The 17,680-nt window shown below is 42.9% G+C and overlaps 1 protein-coding gene across 1 annotated transcript; it reads left to right on the forward strand.

The window, feature by feature from the left end:
* Nucleotides 1–12,961: 12,961 nt before the first annotated feature.
* LOC137348753 (probable G-protein coupled receptor 139) lies at nucleotides 12,962–16,702 on the forward strand. The gene is made up of 3 exons (XM_068014006.1): nucleotides 12,962–12,993; nucleotides 13,573–13,742; nucleotides 15,795–16,702. Exons 1-3 carry the CDS (start codon nucleotides 12,962–12,964, stop codon nucleotides 16,700–16,702), a joined length of 1,110 nt encoding a protein of 369 aa, XP_067870107.1.
* Nucleotides 16,703–17,680: the final 978 nt, after the last annotated feature.

Raw genomic sequence — 17,680 nt, forward strand, 5'->3', positions numbered from 1 at the left:
CAATAGACTCTAAAACACAGAAACTGGCCTTTTCCCGCAATACTGACCCTAGAACACATATCCATACCGTATACCCACAATACTGATCCAATAGCAGACATTCTGGCCTTAGACCCAGAATACTGTCTCAAAATCCATATCCTGACCTTACGCCCACAATATTGAAACTATAATCCATAAAGTGACTTTATACAGCCCAGACAACACTGACCCTATAACACATATCCGAACCTTCTGCCCACAATACCGATCCTATAACAGATATACAGCCGAATACCCATACTATTGACCATAACCCATATCCAAACCTTATACTCACAATACTGAAGATATAATCCATACAGTGACCTTAATACAGACAATACTAACAGTGTAACACATAAACAGACCTTACACCCGCAATACCAGTCTTGAAACACATGCACTGGCCATATCCTGCAATACTGATCCCATAACAGATATACTGCCCTGATACCCACAATACTGCCCCTATAACACATATACTGACATGATACTTAAGGCAAACTCCAGCGGATCTTCACGAGCATCTTCTGCTGCCAACTAATAAATAACCAGAATTTAATTGAATTCAATTTCACAACTCTTTTACCCTGGTTTATCTTGGTTGCCATCTCAGTACCATATCCACTAGGCTACTGTACCTGTCTTTCAAGGACATGCCACGTTCTGCATACTATAGCCGAGGCTAGAATGTAAATGACCAGTTCAGATACCGTTACAATATTTAGTAACTTTTCAGTTCCTCTTTATTGTAATTGAAAACTGAGACAGTATTACTGCAACAAATGATTCAGCCATTTTCACTATTTATGACATTTAGTAATTAGATCGAAGGAGTATTTAATCGCATCTTTCAGCTCCTCTCTGAATTTCGTCTGGGTCCCTACGTAAATACACGTGTCAGTGCAGGAACAAAAGAGTTGAAGCATGTATCCGCTTTCCTGCAGAATAAACTTTGGGTAATTGGAATTGGAACCTGTAGAATTGTTATTACCTGTAATTTATACAAATAGGAAATTTACAACATATGTCAACCACAGCAGGAAGAAACTGCTCAAGATGGCAAAAAGTAAAAGTTTCTCTGGCTCTCCATCTCCGGGTCACTCTGCTTCTCTCCATTGCTAGGGGCTCGGAGTCTCCTGCGAGCTCTACTGGCCACAAGGATATGTCTGACTGTCAGAGCATTGAGCAGTAAAATCAGGATGAATGGGAGACATGGAGAATATGGTCCAGCCAGTCAAAGACTCTCCATGGAACTGAAACATAAGTAATTTATTTTATGCTGAAGTACAAGGGTACGTTAGTAATTATATCCATTGGCTCATATATGAAGTAGAAGGAGATGTTTTTTCAATAGCACGGCATGCAGACCATTCCTATAACCACAGCTGCCGTTTTCTCGATGCATTATCTCACTTTCAGCTCCTGGCAACAAATGGCTATGAAGCGATCGAAGGTGAAACCGACTGTTAACCAGACAGAAGTGTCTCTGGAAGTACAGCTTAGGACAATAACAAGACGAGAGCAATGAGTGCTGGAAAGGAAACTAACTGGGAAATAAATTGCACGAAACCGACTTAATATCACAACAGTGATAATAACCAGGAGATCGGTCACTGCCATGGAGACCAGGAACCGAGTTATACGTCCTGAGAGACCGCACCTTCCTCGGGACAGAATCACAATCGTCACCAAGTTAGTTAGAGGAGATGGGGTGAAGACAGAGAGAGGGAGGGAATTAGTGATCAAACTCACAACTACAAACACCAGTTTGGCAGGAGGCTGGTATAAAATTTACATAACTTATACTTGATTCAGTTATTGAAACTGATCAGTCTACCGATGGATAGCTGTTTGCATATTAGACATGATTGCCCCATATCAAACTGGGATCAGCAATGTAAAATAATATACAGCATTTATTTTTAACTTTAAGCAAAAGATATATATTATAGAAGTAGAAATGGGAGATCCATGGAACTGTGACGGGTGAACAGATTTTAGTCTTAGTTTGAAATACAGCACTGAAACAGGCCCTTCGGCCCACCGAGTCTGTGCCGACCATCAGCCACCCATTTATACTAATCCCATATTACTACCACATCTCCACCTGTCCCTATATTTCTCTACCACCTACCTTTCCGAGGGGCAATTTATAATGGCCAATTTACCTATCAACCTGCAAGTCTTTGGCATGTGGGAGGCAACCGGAGCACCCAGAGGAAAACAACACAGACACAGGGAGAACTTGCAAACTCCACACAGGCAGTACCCAGAATTAAACTCGAATCGCTGGAGCTGTGAAGCTGCTGCTCTAGCCATTGCACCACTGTGCCACAGTTATGAAAACTGATTCCAGAACTTTGAATAGACATAGATAGATTTTAATGTGATTTGAAAATTGAAGAGCATGTTATCGAACGAACTGTCCTTACAATAATCCAGAAGAGAGTCATATTGTCAAAGGCTTCTCTGTGTTAGAGACTCAATGAACTTCATATTTCAAAAGATATCACAATGAACACACAGTGGAGAATTGAGCTACTGCTCTGATTGAACTCAAGACTCAGAAGGTGGATGAGAGGGAAACGTTGTCAATACAGTGATTAACAACCACTCAACGACGACACAGTTAAACATTGATTTGTCCAGTCATTCATTTATTGCATAACTTTACCTGGAACTAAAGCTGCAAGAACAGAGTAATAAATGGTAAATGCCAGTCCATTCCCTGGTGCTTGCATTTTCTGTGAGAATAATGCACTGCCCTCCGAAATACGCACTATAACACATTAATTTATAGCTGAAGTTCACCTCTAGAGAGACAATTAGTTTGGATCATCAAAGGTGTTAGTTACAGTTACGTGAACAAACAAATTAAGACAGTCGTTTTCACGCTTATGTTAATATGATGGAACGTAGTTGAACCGAAAACACGCCACTATAGAATACAAAACAATCTATTTGAAGTGATAAAACACGGTTTCAAGATACAATAGAATGTATTCACGTGATGAGAAATGGTTTTAGGATACAAGTCGACCGGTTTGGTGAGGGAGGTGTGCTTGATGCTGTGCATATCGACTTCCAAAAGGCATTTGATAAAGCATTGTAAAGTTGACTTGCTGCGACGATAATGCCCTTGGGATTAAAGTGACCGTAGAAGTATAACTATAAAATTGGCCAAGGGATGGATAACGTAAAGTGGATGTGAATTGTTGTTTTTCAGACTAGAACAAATTCACAGTAGACTTCTCTGTGTTTTGGCATTCGGACCACTGCTATTTTGAGGCATGAGCTCATATGTGGCAAGTAAGAGTAATACCACACAAGAGCCAGGCAATGACCATCTCCAACAAGACTGAATCCAAACAACGTCCCTTGATGTTAAATTGTATTGCCTCTGCTAAGTCCTCAACCATCAGCAACATCCTGGACCATTGACCAGAAACCTATATGGGCCAGCCATAACAATACTATGACTACATGGGTACTCTGGAACTAAACACTGTGCACTAAACACTTTCCTTATGCCCACACTGCAATGAATTTCATGCTCGTCATGACGTTGAGCTCTTCTTCCATCACCTTCACCTCCATGCTCACTTCTTTGACCAGGAGTGCACCCCCCGACCAGCATTCAGCCGCCTTCAGCATTCTCCCTCCACCTGTCCCCCTCCCTCTGGCCTCTTTCCCGCTCGAAATCTTTTCATTCAGAATTATCAGCGAGACATTGGCCATCTCAAGTTCTCCGCTCCCTCACTCAGTCGAATCTGTCTCCCTCCACACTTGCTGCACTCTGTTCTCTCATGTCTAACCCTAACAGTGTAATCAAATCTGCTGACCAGGGTGGTGCTGTTATTTTCCAGTGTACCAACCTCGACCCTGCAGAGGCTGAGCACCAACTCTCAGACGCTTCTTCCTACCTCCCCCTGCACCATGACCCCACCACTGAACATGAAGATACTGTCGACAGGATAGTCACAGACCTCATCTCCTCCAGAGATCTTCCCTCTACATCTTCCAACCTCAGAATCCTGCACCCCTGAAAAGACCGCTTCTACCTCCTTCTTAAGATCGACAAACAGGACAGTCCTGTGAGACCCATTCTTTCAGCCTGTTCCTCCCCCACTGAACTTATTTCTTCCTGTTCTGACTCCATCCACGACCACCCTCCGCCGCCAGGCTGAACTTGTTCTGACATTGAACAACTTTTCCTTCAACCCCACTCGCTTCCTTCAATTAAAAGGTGTTGCTATGGGTACCCGCAGGGGTCCTAGATATGCCTGTCTTTTTGTGGGACATGTCGAACAATTCCTATTTTCCCTTCCTCGACTTCTCCATCTCCATTCCTGGGATAGACTGTCCGCTAATATTGATTATTATCCCATCGACTCCCACAACTACCTCAAATACACTTCCTCAGACCCTTCTTCCTGGAACGACTCCATTCCATTTTCCCAATTTCTCCATCGCCAACGGTTATGCTCCGACGATACAACATTTCACAACAGCGCTTCTGATATGTCTTCCTTTTTCCTCAATCGAGGACGCCCCCCACTGTGGTTGACAGGACCCTCAACTGCGTCCAACCCATTACCCGCACTTCTGCCCTCACCCCATCCCCTCCCTCCCAGAGCCGAGACAGGGTTCCCCTTGTCCTCACTTTCCATCCCACCAGTATCCACATCCAAAGGATCATCCTCTGCCATTTCCGCCATCTCCAGCATGATGCCACCACCAACTTCATCTTCCCCTTTCCTCCCCTGTCAGTATTCAGAAGCGATTATTCCCTCCGTGACACCATGGTCCTCTCCTCCATTACCCCCAGCACCTCGTCCCCTTCCCATGGCACATTCCCATGCAATCACAGGAGGTGTAACACCTGCCCATTTATTTCCTCTCTCCTCACTATCCAAGGCCCCAAACACTCCTTTCAGGCGAAGTAGCGATTTACTTGTCCTTCTTTCAATTTAGTATACTGTATTCGCTGCTCACAATGCCGCCTCCTCTACATGGGGGAGGCGAAACGTAGATTGGGCGACTGCTTTTTGAAACACCTCCAATCAATCTGTAACATTGACCACGAGCTTCTGGTCGCTTGCCGTTTCAACACAGCCTCCTTCTCTCATGCCCACATTTCTGTACTGGGCCTGCTGCAGTGTTCCAGTGAACAGCAGCACAAGCTCCAGGAGCAGTACCTGATCTTTTGATTAGACATGCTAAAGCCTTGCAGGTGGAACATTGAGTTAAATAATTTCAGAGCATGACTGGCACTTTTTATTTTTATTTTATTTTGTTCCATCTGTTTTTGCTTTTTACCATGTGCTTGAGGACTGTTTTTTCACATTTGTGCTTTGGTTAGGGCTGCTCATTTTTATGTCATTAATACTACCTCTGCACTAATGCTTTGTCTTTCACCATACCATCAGCACAGTCTCTTTGCCTTTGCCCCATGACTTCCTTGTCAGTTAAACTCTCTGGTTGTCTCTTCCCCCGCCTCTGCTTTACTTGCTTAAAACCTATTACATTTCTAACCTTTGCCAGTTCTGATGAAAGGTCATAGACTGAAAACATTAACTCTGCTTCTCTCTCCATAGATGCTGCCTGACCTGCTGAGTATTTCCAACACATTCTGTTTATATTCCTTAAAGCCTACTACTTTGATTAACCTTTGGTTCATCTGCCGTAATACCTCCTGACGTGATTCGGTGTCAAATGTTGTATAAAACATTCTCATGCAGTACCTTCGAAAGCTTTACGATAAAAAAGTGTTTTATAGATACGAATTGATCTTAATATTAGGAACGTCGATATGGACCATTCAGCTCCTCGATCCAGTTCCACCATTCAATTAGATTACGACTGATCTGTATCTTAATTCCACCTTCGAACGGTGTCCTTCTATGGCGTGTAGTTGTGGTCAAGTAATTAAAGGACTCTTTCAAATATCGCTTAGGGATTCACTGCATAGTTTTACCATCATGTCAACCACACTTTCGATTATTTACATATTTAACCCAGTCGCTGCAGGGCTAATCATTCGTTCTAGAGAATAAAATAGGCATAAAAAGAACGATTCACTGTTACCATGCAATTCTTAAGATTATATTTGACATCAGCTGAATCTTTGTTTGTGTCAAACCCCCGATCTGTCTCACTCTCTCTGAGTCATTAGCTACAGCAGTAACTGCACTTCATATGTACTTTGAAATCACAGATTCACCGAATGGTTACAGTACAAAAGTGACTATTCAGTCCATTGCAACTCATCCTGTCCCACTCCACTGCCTTTCCCCCGCAGCCCTGAAAAAGTTTCCTCCTCGAATAATTATTCAATCCCTTTTGAAAGCAACGATTGAATCTGCCTGCACGATATCCACAGGCACTGTATTCCAGATAGTAACCACTTGCTGCATAAAACAACTTTCCCTCATTTCACAGCTGTAATCATGCCAGTTATCTTAAATTGGTCTGCTCTGGTTCTTGCTCATTCCACCGACAGGAAAAGTTTATTCCTATCTCCTCTGTCCAGACCTCTCAAGGTTTTGAACAATTGTATCAAAACCCCTCTTAGCCTTCTCTTGGCCCAGGAGAAAAGCCCCAGCTCTTCAATATATCCATATAACTGAAGTTCCTCATTCCTGGAACCATTCTCGTGAACCCTTTCTGTGCTGTTTCTAATGTCTTAACATCCTTCCTAAAGTGCAGTGCCCAGAACGGGACACAATGCTTCAGTTGAGGCCGAATCAGAGTTTTATACTGGTTTCTCATAACTTCCATCCTTTTGTACTTTATGGTCCTCTCTATAAAGCCCAGGAGCCAATATGCTTCATTGACAGCTTTCTCAACCTGCACTGTCGCCTTCAGTGATTTATGCACATATGCCCCCACGTCCTTCTGCACTTGCACCTGCTTTAGAATTGTACCCTTTATTTTATATTGCCTGTCCTCGTTCTTCCTATGAAAATGAATTACTAAGTACTTTACTGTATCCAATCTCACCTGCCACTTGCTCGACCGTGCTACCAGCCTGTCAATGTCCTCTTGAAGTTTATCACTATCCTCTGCATAGTTCACAAAACATCCAGGTTCTGTGTCATCGCAAATGTTGAAATTCTGCCCTGTACGCCCAAGTATAGGTCATTAATAGATATCAAGGAAAGCAGGCATCCTAAACACTTTCCTCAATATACTTGGATGCATCTCATCTGGCCCTGGGACTTCTCAACTTTAAGTGTAGCCACCCTTTCTAATACCGCCTCTTTTCTCAATGTTTAGCCCATCTAGTGTCTCATCTATCTCCTCTTTCACCATGATTTGGGCAGCATCTTCTTCCTCGGTAAAGGCAAATGAAAAGTACTCATCATTCAGTGCCTCCGCCATGACCCCCTCGTCCATGTGGAAATATATTTTTAGGTACCTAATCGGTATCAATCCTCCTTTTATCACCCTTTCACTGTTTATGTGCCTGCAGATGACTTTTGGAATCGTTTAAATGTCAGCTGCCAGTCTCTTCTCATACTCTTTCTTTGATTGTCTTTTGTTTTAAACTTCCTCTCTGAATCTTCTATATTTGGCCTCGTTCTCAATTATGTTATGAACCTGATGTCTTTCATCTGCACGCTTTCTCTGCTTCATTTTACTCTTGTCGCGTTCATCGTCCAGGGGGGTCGGAACTTCTTTGTCCTACCTTTCCTCCTCATGGGAATGTACCTTGACTGCTATCCATCTCCTTTTTAACTATCTCCTTTTTAAAGGCAGCCCGTTGTTCTGTTAGAGTTTTGCCTGCCAATCTTCGATTCCAATTTACCTGGGCCAGATCTCTTCTCAACCCATTGAAGCTGTAGCTTCCCAATTAATAATTTTTATTCTGAATTGCTCTTTGTCCTTTACCATAGTCAACCTAAATCTTATGATTCTATGATCACTGTCCCCTAAATATTCCTCTACTGACACTTGATTCACTTGAACCACATCACTCCCCCAGAAACCGACACAGCAATACCTCCTTCCTCATTGGATTGGATACGTACTGATGTGGAACATTTTCGTGAACACACTATAGAAGCCCTTGCCCCCCGGCTTTTACACTATATTAGGATAAAGTCCCCCAATTTAGCTACTCTATAATTCTTGCAACTTTCTTTAGTTTTCTTGTAAGTTCGTTCATCTATATCTTTTCCATTAGTTGGTGGTCTATAGAATACACCCATCAATGTAACAGTAGCTCTGTTGCTTCTTAGCTCTGACCAAATAGATTTTCTTCTTGACCCAACTAGTGCATCCTCCCTCTCCAGTGCAGTGATGATGATGATGACAGACATGGGATGGTTTGTCTCTGTAGTCATTGATATGATTGTTTGTGACTGAAGAAGCCAGTTCTTGATCTGCAAGTCCTGAGCAGTCAGACCACAAGAGCTCCTATTTTGGAGGGGCTCTGGTATACGCAGACTCCTTGCCGTATCTGCACCTTCCTTCAGCAGCCTGTTTGTTTCAAACTTGCACGCTGCATCCCTTGTTGCTGTGCATCAGCTCTCTTTGTCGACAGCCTCTTGCTCCCACACCTGCTGCTCGATGTCAGTCAGACAGAACTTTCTTTTCAGCAGGTCTTTGAAGTAATTGCGAGATGCACCTCGATCTCGCTTCCTGGAATGTAGTTCACCATAAAACACTGCTTTTGGAATTCTGGATTCCGCCATGTGTGACACATGTCCTGGTCATCGCAATTGCTGTTGTAAGAGAATGCATTCAAAGTTAGGCACATTGGCTCTGTTGAGGACTTCATTATTTGTGATGTAATCCTGTCATCTTTGCTCACAATGGATCGAAGGCACGATTGTTGGGAGCGCTCCAGCACTCACATTTGTTTTCTGTACAGAGTCATGATTTGGGCACGGACAAGAGGATTGCGATGACAACCACTCTGTAGCTTGAATTTTGGTAGAGCTGTTTCCTAAATGGTTTCACTGGACAAGATTCAAAAGGTGACCAAAGGAGCAGTTGGCCTTGGGCTGTCGATTGGCTATGTCCTTATTGACATGTGACATCATTTTAGATAATGCTACCGAGATAGCTGAACCGTTCTCCTGCATTGAGGTTGCTGCTGCCAATGCTGATCTGTTGTAGGTTGTAATTTCTTCTGGGCCGTGTTTGGTATAGCATTTCTGTTTTCTTTAGTCAAAGACATTTGCTGCCACAGGGAAACAGTTTACAATGAGATGTGTTGTCTCCTCCATGTGTGCCATAAGGGCGCAATCATCAGCAACAGAAGCTTTGCGATAAGCCCTTCTGTGGTTTTGGTATGTGTCAATAGTGATAATAAATTGAAGAGAATGCTATCTGCTCAGAAGTAGATGTACATGTCGTCTGTCAAGCCTGCCTTTTCCTGTTGAAGCAGCGTCCTGAAGATAACAGAGAAAAGGATCGGTGCCAGAACATAGCCTTGTCTAACACCAATGTCTGAGAGCGTTCTATTCTTTTTGTCTTGACCTTTCTGATTTTTGTGCAGTTGACAGAGAATGATGTGGAAACTTAGAGGAACCCCAATCTAGATATTATCTTCCAAAGTCTGGTCCAGATGACTGTATCAAACGCCTTGGTGAGATTTACAAATGCAGCGCACAGTCCAATGTGTTGTTCACTACACCTCTGCTCGATCTGTCTCGGCACAAAACTCGTACCTGTAGTTTCCCTACAGGTTCAGAATCCGCATTAATTTCAGGGAGGTTTTCTTCAGCTATTGTCGAACAATTCGAGTTGGAAGCACTTTGGCCTAGATTTTGCCTGCAATGGAGGGTACGGTGATGCTTCTGCAGTTTTAACAGTCAAACTTCCTCCCTTGTTTTTGTACAGGGAGACAATGGCTGCATCTCCAAGGGCCCGAGACACTGTCCCCTTCTTGCAGCATGCTCTACACAGATCTGTAAGCCTGTAAAGGATCACATCTCCTCCCTGCTAATAAACCCGTCTATTCCGGGGTCTTTGAATGATTATAACTGTGTTGCAGTGGTCTTGATCGCTTCACGGATTGTTGGTTCATCCAGCTCAGACATCACTTCCCTCTGGGAGATCTTTGTGATGGACATCTCCTGCACCATTCACTGGTCACCAAATCGGCTCTCAAAGTGTGTTGACCATCGGTGCAAGATGGATTCTTTATCCATGAGCAGGGTTGTTCCATCTAAAGATTTTAGGTGTGCTTGCACCTCATGGTAAGGTACACATAATGACCAAAAGGCTCCGTAGAGGAATCTCACAACCCTCATATCAGCATACATTTATAGCTTCTCACCGACTTGGTGATTGGTTTGCAGATTGATGCAGGCTTCCTGATATGCAGCTTTTGTAGCCTGGCCATCAGGGCATACAAGTAATCTATTGTGGCAGGAGTTATTCCTTTGAAAGAGCTCTTGGATTTCCATGTCATGTTTATCAAACCAACCTTGGATTCTTCAGGCTGAACAAACAACCGCTTCAGCACTTGTTTCTTGTAGGACGGATTTCAACTGTTCCCATTGCTCGGCTGGGTTAATACCACTGGTCGGAGTCGGGTGACTGTGGTGTCTGTCTTCAAGCTTGCTCTGGAAAACTGTTTTTACGTCTGGCGGATAGAGTCTATGGACCTGTAGTTTCCCTGTTTGTGGGCCTTTCCATTTGGATGATGGTTTAATTCTGAAGGCAATGTTAGGTCTAATCAGCCTGTGGTCGGTGTACCAGCCAGCACTGGACATACTTCTGATGTGTAGCACGTCTTCTACGTTACATTGACAGACAAGATTTTAATCCAAACGGTGTCAGTGCTATAACGATGCATGCTTCCAGTTTGTCTTAAATCTTGCTTTCTTTGGGAACAGAGAATTAGTGATGTTGAGTGTATGCTCCGTGCAGAATTCCAGCAGGGGTCAACCATTGTCATTGCATTTGCCAATGCCATGTCGCCCAAGATACTTTTCCAATGCTCTTGGTCACGCCTAACTCTTGTGTTGAAATCTCCAAGTATGATAAGCATATCCTTGGAATCAACATTCGATACAAATTTGTGCAGGTCGCAGTGGAAGTGTTCCTTGGTTACGATATTGGCTTGTAGGGAAGGAGCATATATGCCGATAATTGTAGCGAACTGGTTGTCCTGGAAAAAGAAAAAAAAAGGGAGATTCAGAAGCCTGCCAGCAATGAAGTTCTTAAATCCAGCAGGTAAGAGGTGTCGTTCATCTTTATCTTTTCCTGACCAGATAAGTGTATAACCTGCTCCAGGCTGCCTGTTCTGCGAAACGAATTTCACTGAGTGATGTAATGTCAATGCGATGTCCAATCAAGGCAGCTCTCTGAGCACAAGTGCAGAACACCTTTCAAGGTGTCGGTGATCATCTGTAACTGACATGGTGGAAACATTCCAGCATCCATGTTTCAAGATGATATGTCTCTTTTTATTTTTATTGTTGTTACATCTTTCTTTTTCATTACCGGAGGAAATGCCCATTCGCTAACTTAAGCCAACGAGGTGAGGTGAAACAAGCAATATTTGCACCATCTTTTCCAGACTTATCTCCATTCTGAGCAAGCAGTTCTATCCCGAGAGAAGTCTCTTCGTCATTCAGGGTGCTGCCAGATGATGGTGTTCTCAAATCATCTGGCAAACATCCCATACTACTAAACAGTATACATGTAGGATTGGAAGCTGCGGCTACCAGTGCCATCTTTCACCTGCTGTTTTTGACTCGTCTTCATTGTTGTGGGACTTTTCTTCCGTCCTGCGCTAAGTCTTTTTAAAGTGGGGATTATCTCACGCAGCCTACTCCCATTCTTCAGGCTAATTGTTTCTCCTCAATGGCTCAGCAGGCCGAGATGTCTGTGGCAACTGCAAAGCTGTACATGTTAAGTTGGAGTCCCATTCTCATCGCCTTTCTCCAGAGACCGTGCCCTCAAGCAGAGGGGTTCTTTGCCCATGGCTGGGTTTCCAACCATCAGTTTTCTATGCTTGGGCCGATGTCCTTGAGGCGTGGAAAGTTGCCTTGCTGTATCGGCTTTGTGGTTGTTGAACCAATCAGGTCTCCACTGCTTAGTCAGCCATAACAGCTTGGGTGATAACATCTAGCTGCTAGCCGGCAGAGTAAATTCTTGGACCCACTTGACTTTCCTCCTCCTTTGTTGCCATCCTCTTGAAGTGCCTGTTCACACCCAAACCTTCCCAAATTCGGTGGAAAATGTTGGAAATACTCAACAGGTCTGGCAGCATCTGTGAAAACACAAACATGGCAGTAACTGATGCTGCCAGACCTGCTGAATATTGCTCGCATTTCACTTTTTTTCAGACTAAATATAACTTTGCTGACAAGCCAACATTGGCAGTAACCTTGTTGAGTTGGACATGTGCACACTGAATGTAACCGTGCTGAATAGGATTGTGTTAATTCAGGATGTAAGCCTGTGGAAGTGAACCACCGCAGACTGACTGCAACTGCGCTGAACTGAACCTGTTTACACTGAATGTCATCACTTTGTGTTGGACTTGTGATCCCTGCCTGTAACACTACTGGACTGGATTGAATTTGTCAACACTCAATGTAAATTTGCTGAAATGGTCCTGTCTGCCAGAACTATAACAGCACTGACCTTGACAAACCCACACCGACTTTAAGTTTGCTGAAGCAGATCTGTCCACACTGAAGTTAATTGTGATGAACGGGACCTTTCCACGCTGAATGCAACTGTCCTGACCTGAATCTGGATCTGTCCATACTGGATATATCAGTGATGTATTGGGCCTGTCCACACTGCTTTTAACCATGCTGAAGTGGACATGTCTCAGTCTGTATGCAATCTTGCTTCAATGAACCTGTGCAACTATGCTGATCTGAACCTGTGCACACTATGTAGAACTGGGCCAGTTTAAACTGAGTTTAAACACGCTGAACAGGATCTGGCCACACTGAAAGCAATGGTGCTGAACTCGACATGTTTGCACCGAATGTAAGTGTGCTGAACTGGACCTCCTTAGGCTGAACAGGATCTTCCCATATTGAATATAATGGCACTGACCTTGGCAAGTCCGCACTGAAAGGAATTGGAAAGAACTCGGGTCTGTGCACATCGAATGTAACCGTCCAGAACTAGACCTGTCCACACTGAATAAACAGACAGCTGTGTAAAAGTGATTGTCCAGTCTGAGAGCCATTTAATGCAATGTTGCATGTGACCCATGATCACATGCGTTTAACAATGATCAGAGGTGGGAGCTTGGCTGCCTTTTTCCTCAAGACCAGAATATCTCAGGTCAGTTATAACTTGTACTGGGACCACTTAACTCAGCATAGAGGGTTTTAAATCCGTTAATTCGACGTGAACAACACTCACTTTCACCCTTGCAACCACATATTTAGCTTTTCATTATCTTTTATGAAAAGAATGTAACTGGGATCATTCTGCACTGTGTATTTTACTTTGGAGTCGTGTCCGATCCGTTGAGAACAATCCATTCCATCTATCATAAGCATGAATCTGACATCAGCTTCATTAATATGTTTGTTTCAATTTTTCTTATTCGTGCAGAAGAATAAACCATCTAATTATCTCCCTGGAGTCTGACATCAGATATAAATGTGACAAGCGTTCAGTGCAGTGCAAAACACAGTCAGAGCTTCTTATAGAAATGCACGGATCACCGAAAGGTCTTGGTTTTGCCATTTACTATCCCGTCCTTGCAGTTATCGGGGTTCCAGGTAAAGTATTGCAGTTAGATATTAATTACAGTAATCATTGCTTAACTGTGTCACTGCTCCATTTACCCGCATACCAATATCCTGTCTCTCATTTAATGGACTAATTTCTAACCTAAACTAGATAATTTCTCCCATTTAATGTGATAATTTCTTCCCTATAAGGGTAGAATTTCTCCCCTTGAACGGGATAATTTCTCCCCTTTGGTTTAATTTCTTCACTTTTACAGTAGTTTTTTTTTTCAATTTTAACTGTATGAATTCTCTATCTTAACGATATAAGTTATTCCTGTAATTAAATAAATTCTCATCATTAATGCTGTAATTTCTCCCTTTTAACAATGGCTTTTCTCCCCTTTACTGGCATAGTTGCTTCACATTACAAGTATAATTTCTCCGCTTTGATGGTATGCTATCTTCTTTTGACCGATAGCATTGCATCCCTTTAATTATATAATGTCTCCCATTTGCCACTGTCATCTCTAGACGTAAATGTAGCTTTATGGTGTTATTGAGATTGTTTCTGTGGGTACATTATTACACAGTTGTCATGGTGCGCATGTAGTTCTTCTGTGTTATTGACATTCGTACTGTGGGTGAAATAACACATTGTTATCACGGTGTAAATGTAATTCTATTGCGTTATTGAAAGATTTACTGTGGGTAAATTATCACACTGCTATCATGGTGTAAATGATAATGTTGCTGTGGGTGAATTATCAGACTGTATTCGCAGTGTAAATGTCGTTCCATTGCGTTATTATCACTGTTGCTGGGGGTGAATTATCACATTGTTAGCATTCTGTAATTGTAGTTCTGTTGTGTTGCTGTCACTGTTGCTGTGGGTGTGTTATCAACACTGTTATCACGATGCTAGTGTCGTTCTATTTTGTTATTGACACTGAACTGAGTGTGAATTATCGCACTGTTATCACGGTGTAAGTGTTGTTCCATTGTGTTCCTGACACTGTAACTATGGATGAATTATCACACTGTAATCATTGTGTTCCATTGTGTTACTGACATTGAGAGTGACATAGCAATTTCCAACAATGTTTCATTTATTAAAAGTATTTCAGCATTGAATAATTCCCGACTGAATTTAAAGAATGAATTTATTGAACAGCCATTGATAGGTATCGAGTTCTTGACAGAAGTATGAATAATGTAACCATTGTTGTTTTATGAATAATATGTATTTGCCCATAAATCTTAGAGTGCAGTGTTTCTGTTATCTGTATCTATCTGTCACTGCTTCATCCGTCTCTCCTCTTTCACATAAGCTAGTGCTGACGGTTCTACAGGGATGGTTAATGAGTTAGGACTTTCCATCTGCTCCTTGCACCTGGTAATTCCCCGGAATGTCCCTGTCTTCGCTCTGTTCTCTACAGTGAGTGAGACCATATAAATGGTGCCATATGTCGCATCTAAGTAATAGAATTTTAATTTCAATATCCGCCAACAGAGCGTCCTTACCAGCATATGCTCTGCAAAGTCAGAAAACACTAATTGTCCATTCGTTCCTCTCTGTTTCAGAATCATTCTTAAGCAGGTTGACTGCCGAGCTTTTGAGCATGAGCACTTTTACAGTAATTCATCGGATAAGGGCAGTTATAATCCTCAACAGAATATAATCCATTTTGAACGACTGCTTTTCCCACCTACTTGTTAGTTTCCACACTTAATGACTTTTGTTGTATTGTTTACCCTCTTAAATATCTTCTGTAATATTTTAATGCTATTTCACTTTTCTTCACTATTTGCATTTCCAGCATTAATTACAATGGGATTCTGATAGCTCGTTGATCTCCGTTATGTTTATTTTATTTTAATTTCGATGTAATTGGGCTGACTTAGTTTTTATCCCTATGACTACACTTAAAAGAAACAATGCAGAAAGGATCGTTTCCAACTCTATGAATTTCACACAGAAGTCCTGTCAAAGGGATAATTTTGTTGGGAGTCGAAACGTGAACTGTCCTGTTCTTGCTCTGACTCTTACACATACACTCGCCCAGTTTCTGTTTTCTTTCTCAGTCTCTCTCTCTATTACAGCTAACTCGGCTGTGATTGTGATCCTGTCCCGAGGAAGATGCGGTCTTTCCAGATGTGTCACTTACTACCTGGTATCCATGGCCGTGACGGATCTCCTAGTCATCATCACCGCTGTGATATTAAACCGGATTGCCAATTATTATTTTTCATTCAGTTTCCTGAACCTCACAGCGGTATGTGGACTCCGTGTTGCCCTGAACTTTGCAACTTTAGACAGTTCTGTCTGGTTAACGGTTCTTTTCACATTTGATCGAAATGTGGCCATTTGTTGCAAGAAGTTGAAGATAAAATATTGCTCCAAGAAAACAGCAGCACGGGTTATAGGGACGGTCTGTACTCTAAGCTGTTTAAATAATATCTTCATGTATTTTATATTTGAACCTTTGTATATAATTAACAATATACCTTGGTTCTGCCGCATAATAGCAACATATTATACATCACCTGCATGGGCCGCATATGACTGGATTCATCGGATTTTAACCCCTTGTCTCCCATATATTCTTATTTTACTGCTCAATGCTCTGACCGTCAGACACATTCTAATGGCCAGCAGAGCTCGCAGGAGACTCCGGGCCCAAAGCAATGCAGAGACTCAGAGTGACCCAGAGACGGAGAAGCGGAGAAACTCTATCGTTTTACTCTTCTGTGTTTCGGGTAGTTTCATCCTGTTGTACATGTTACATCTTATAAGTTTCCTCTATATCCGAATTGCGCGTATTAGTTACTTCTCTGGTTCCAATTTCAATCAATCAAATTTTATGTTGGAGGAAAGCGGTTATATGCTTCAGTTTTTGAGTTCCTGCATCAACCCATTCATTTATGCAGGGACCCAGAGTCAATTCAGAGCCGAGTTAAAGAAAGGGGTGAAATATCCAATGAGTATAATTGTTAAATTATTTAAATGATAAAAAAAATAAAATGCAGCATGAAATGCACTAAAGATTCCATCCATTGATTTTCTTGCCCGTGACTCACATGACCTCCACTCCACTGGTACACATCTGCACTGTGTGATTTCGAAGACGTGTAAAGAGCGCTGCGTCGCCTTGTGAAAACGAAATTCCCTCTTCACACTGAGGACACCCTCATCCTGCTGCGTGGCACGATCACCATCCTAAATGGAATAGATTCAGAACAGGCCCAGAAGCTCAAAACTGGACATTCATGGGGCGCACTGGGCCATCAAAAAGCAGCAGAACTGCATGACCAAAAGGCAGAGAAAGAGCAGGAAGGCAGCCCAGGTGTCCCCTGCGGTCATCTCCCTCCACAACAGGTATACCGATTTGGATACTGTTGAGGGAGATGGCTCACCAGGGGAAGGCAGCAGTAGCCAGGTTCATGGCACCGTGGCTGGCTCTGCTGTTCAGAAGGGCGGCAAAAAGAGTGGAACGGCTCTAGTCAAAGGGGATGCGATTGTAAGGGGAGTAGATAGGCGGTTCTGTGGTCGAAAACGAGACTTCAGAATGTTATGTTGCCTCCCAGGTGCACGGGTCAGGGATGTCTCAGATCGGCTGCAGAACATTCTGAAGGGGAAGGGTGAACAGCCAGTTGTTGTTGTGCACATAGGCACCAATGATGTAGGTATGAAACGGGATGAGGTCCTACAAGCAGAATTTAGGGAGTTAGGAGCCAAGTTAAAAAGTAGGACCTCAGAGGTAGTAATCTCAGGATTGCTACCAGTGCCACGTGATATTCAGAGTAGAAATGAAAGAATAGTCAGGGTGAATGCGTCGCTTGAGAGATGGTGCAGGAGGGAGGGGTTCAGATTTTTGGGACATTGGGACCGGTTTTGGGGCAGGTGGGACTATTACAAATTGGATGGTCTACACCTGGGCCGGACTGGAACCAATGTCCTTGGGGGTGCTTTTGCCTACGCTGTTGGG

This window comes from Heterodontus francisci, chromosome 34 (genome assembly GCF_036365525.1).
Source record: "Heterodontus francisci isolate sHetFra1 chromosome 34, sHetFra1.hap1, whole genome shotgun sequence".
Classification (NCBI taxonomy): domain Eukaryota; kingdom Metazoa; phylum Chordata; class Chondrichthyes; order Heterodontiformes; family Heterodontidae; genus Heterodontus; species Heterodontus francisci.

What these genes read in the sequence shown, in the direction of transcription:
- LOC137348753 (XM_068014006.1), top strand. Translation starts at nt 12,962, where the DNA reads ATGGTGCTGAACTCGACATGTTTGCACCGAAT. An exon ending in TCGACATGTTTGCACCGAAT is followed by an intron (nt 12,994 to 13,572) that starts GTAAGTGTGCTG and finishes TTATTCGTGCAG; the next exon opens with AAGAATAAACCATCTAATTA. An exon ending in TGCAGTTATCGGGGTTCCAG is followed by an intron (nt 13,743 to 15,794) that starts GTAAAGTATTGC and finishes TCTCTATTACAG; the next exon opens with CTAACTCGGCTGTGATTGTG.